The sequence below is a fragment of the Ixodes scapularis genome, unplaced genomic scaffold (assembly GCF_016920785.2).
Source record: "Ixodes scapularis isolate PalLabHiFi unplaced genomic scaffold, ASM1692078v2 PGA_scaffold0__279_contigs__length_252992795, whole genome shotgun sequence".
NCBI lineage: Eukaryota > Metazoa > Arthropoda > Arachnida > Ixodida > Ixodidae > Ixodes > Ixodes scapularis.
The window spans coordinates 71,040,807-71,043,123 of record NW_024609835.1 but is presented as its reverse complement, the minus strand read 5'-3'; the positions used below and the strand labels follow the sequence as shown (position 1 = coordinate 71,043,123).

At 37.5% G+C, this 2,317-nt stretch overlaps 1 protein-coding gene across 1 annotated transcript in view; it reads left to right on the top strand.

The window, feature by feature from the left end:
* Positions 1–1,009, top strand: part of LOC120842008 (acetylcholinesterase-like) — a 9,999-nt gene extending 8,990 nt beyond the window's left edge. The window contains exon 3 of the mRNA XM_040213006.3: positions 693–1,009. Within this exon, the coding sequence (XP_040068940.1) occupies positions 693–861 (169 nt within the window). The 3' untranslated portion in view covers positions 862–1,009. The remainder of the gene's footprint in view (positions 1–692) is intronic.
* The last annotated feature ends 1,308 nt before the right edge of the window (positions 1,010–2,317 follow it).

Genomic DNA, 2,317 nt, shown 5'->3' with positions numbered 1-2,317 from the left:
TTATGTAAAATAAGTATATGCGCACGGACTCACAACCTAAACTTTATGAAAGCAGGCCTTTTAACCTCAGCTAGCAAAGCTAAACAGCTTATGCTGAAATTCTTGTTCTGTTTTCTTAAAAATACCTTTAAAATTGAGAAATCCAAGTATGTTTCGTTTTCTAATACTAGAGCAACCAGGCATAAGCACAGTACTCCCTTTTCTGAATATTCCTTTAAAAACTACTGTTTTGGTACTATTTTCACCTAAGACATCAAAGTATGGAACAAACCTGTGCCACAATAACCCGATCTTAGCACATCTATACGCTTTGTCAGGTAAGAATGAGGGATGTAAGATTACCTAGTTTTTTTGTTTTTCATTGTTTAACAAGGGCTCACCTGCTTTGATTTTATTGTATCTCTGCAATAGATATAAATTCTGATTTTGTTCATTTTTAGACACTGTACGTTACATTTATGTGTATGTTTTGACCTTGAAGTGACAATTATGATGCATGCAATTTTCTCGAGTTTTGTGTCCTTTCCTGCTATGTCCCTCTTGAGACTGGCAGTATTTTCAAATAATAAATAAATAAATAAATTGAACAGTTTAAATCTTAAGAGACATGTACCGCATGACATCTGATTATATTTGAGCTACTCTCGTGGATTTAGTCTAAGTGTAGCCCTGAAATGCCTTTGTTTCTGCAGAAAACAACATCTCGTGGAAGCGTACCACTGGCCCCAGCTTATGCCTGGTAACTTTGCTGCCTTGAAGATCACGAACAGACCGCCAGAGCAAGCAACGCTCAACTTGGGAGATCGATGCCGTTTCTGGAGTCGGTTGCATCTGCATCACAACCAGTCTGAGCTCTCGTAAATTTCGCGACAGATGTCGGTCGGTTCAAAAACGAGGCTGATTTGTACGCGAATAGAATAAAGTTTCTGATATCCTTGGCAATGTACGAAGACAATGTGGCGTCCTTAGCTCGCAAGTTTGTTCTTCTGAGAACGTCCAAAGATAAAGCTAGCAGACTACCGACATCTGCGACGAGAGAGTCAGCAAAGTAAACTATACCCGTTTTCACCTTAAGAAAAAAGCAAGTTTTGCGCATTGTTCATACGCGGCGCGAAATAGTTCTTACGAGATTTGGTTGTTGGAGGAAAAAGTGACGCTTTTGGCGTTGGAAACGTGTACGTCTGGATAAGATAACATATATATATTCTAACATTCACCTGCATGTCTCTTAATTATCCGCATAAAAGGGGAATTTAGTAATGGTCCGCGTGGTGCCGGACTTTTTTTTACTATGGTTCCTGAGGTGAAAACGGGTATAGCTTCATTGCGTGCATTACGTATATAACACATACATATATTTATAAGGTTTGTATGCTCACCAGTTGCAATCCCAGGCTATAAAAATTAAGGTGTCTTTTAAATTATCTTATTCAGCTCCTGTAAGCTTCCTGAAGTAGTGATTTAATGGGAGATATATTTCACGGATATAAGGTTGTTACATGAGCAGGTGATGCAGGTTTCATGAGTATTTGATGTGACACTGGTTTCGATTGGCCCCTTGCACGCGCCTACAAGTGCTTTTGGGGTACTTAGCGTGTGTAAACAAAAGGACCAGACAAAAAAAAATAAAGTGTTCGCCTTATGAAATACTCTACACGGGACGATTGTTTAAATAAATGCCTTTGTGCGTTGTACTTTTTTTTAATTGGAGTTCGGTAGTATGGGTAGAAGTTGCATTGTTTTCGTAGACTTTATTTTGAAGAAAAAAAATAATCAACTGACGAAAACTCGTTAAATTTTGTTCTCGCGCCCATTTAAAGAGATTCCTACTATGGTGGTAATATAGGAATGCAAAGTAAACCCATTCGAAAACTCAAACAAATGAAAGCCCTAGTGACAGTTTTTTTTTTCAATTGGAAGTTTAACATCCAAACACGGAAAAAAAATCAACACGGGTATTTCATTTGCAGCCTGGTTAAAATGCGACAAATCATCGATGCTGCAACGTTATAATTGATATACTTCAAAATATTTCATAAACACGTTCATTACTTTAAAAATCTTCGAAAATCAAATACTGAAACTGCTACAGTAATACCATAAGCCCGAGTGATGACAATGTTAGCCAATATAAAATTTAATGCTCATCAAAATCATTTCTTTAAAACCAAACGCGGATAATGGCATTTGGCTTATCACGTGTTTTAACGTAATGCAACCTCTTAACGTATCTCGTGTTTTTAAATATTGCACCATATTTTATGAACTTGTAGAATACCGATTGCCCCAAGCCGCCTCGTTGCCTCCGAAGCAAATT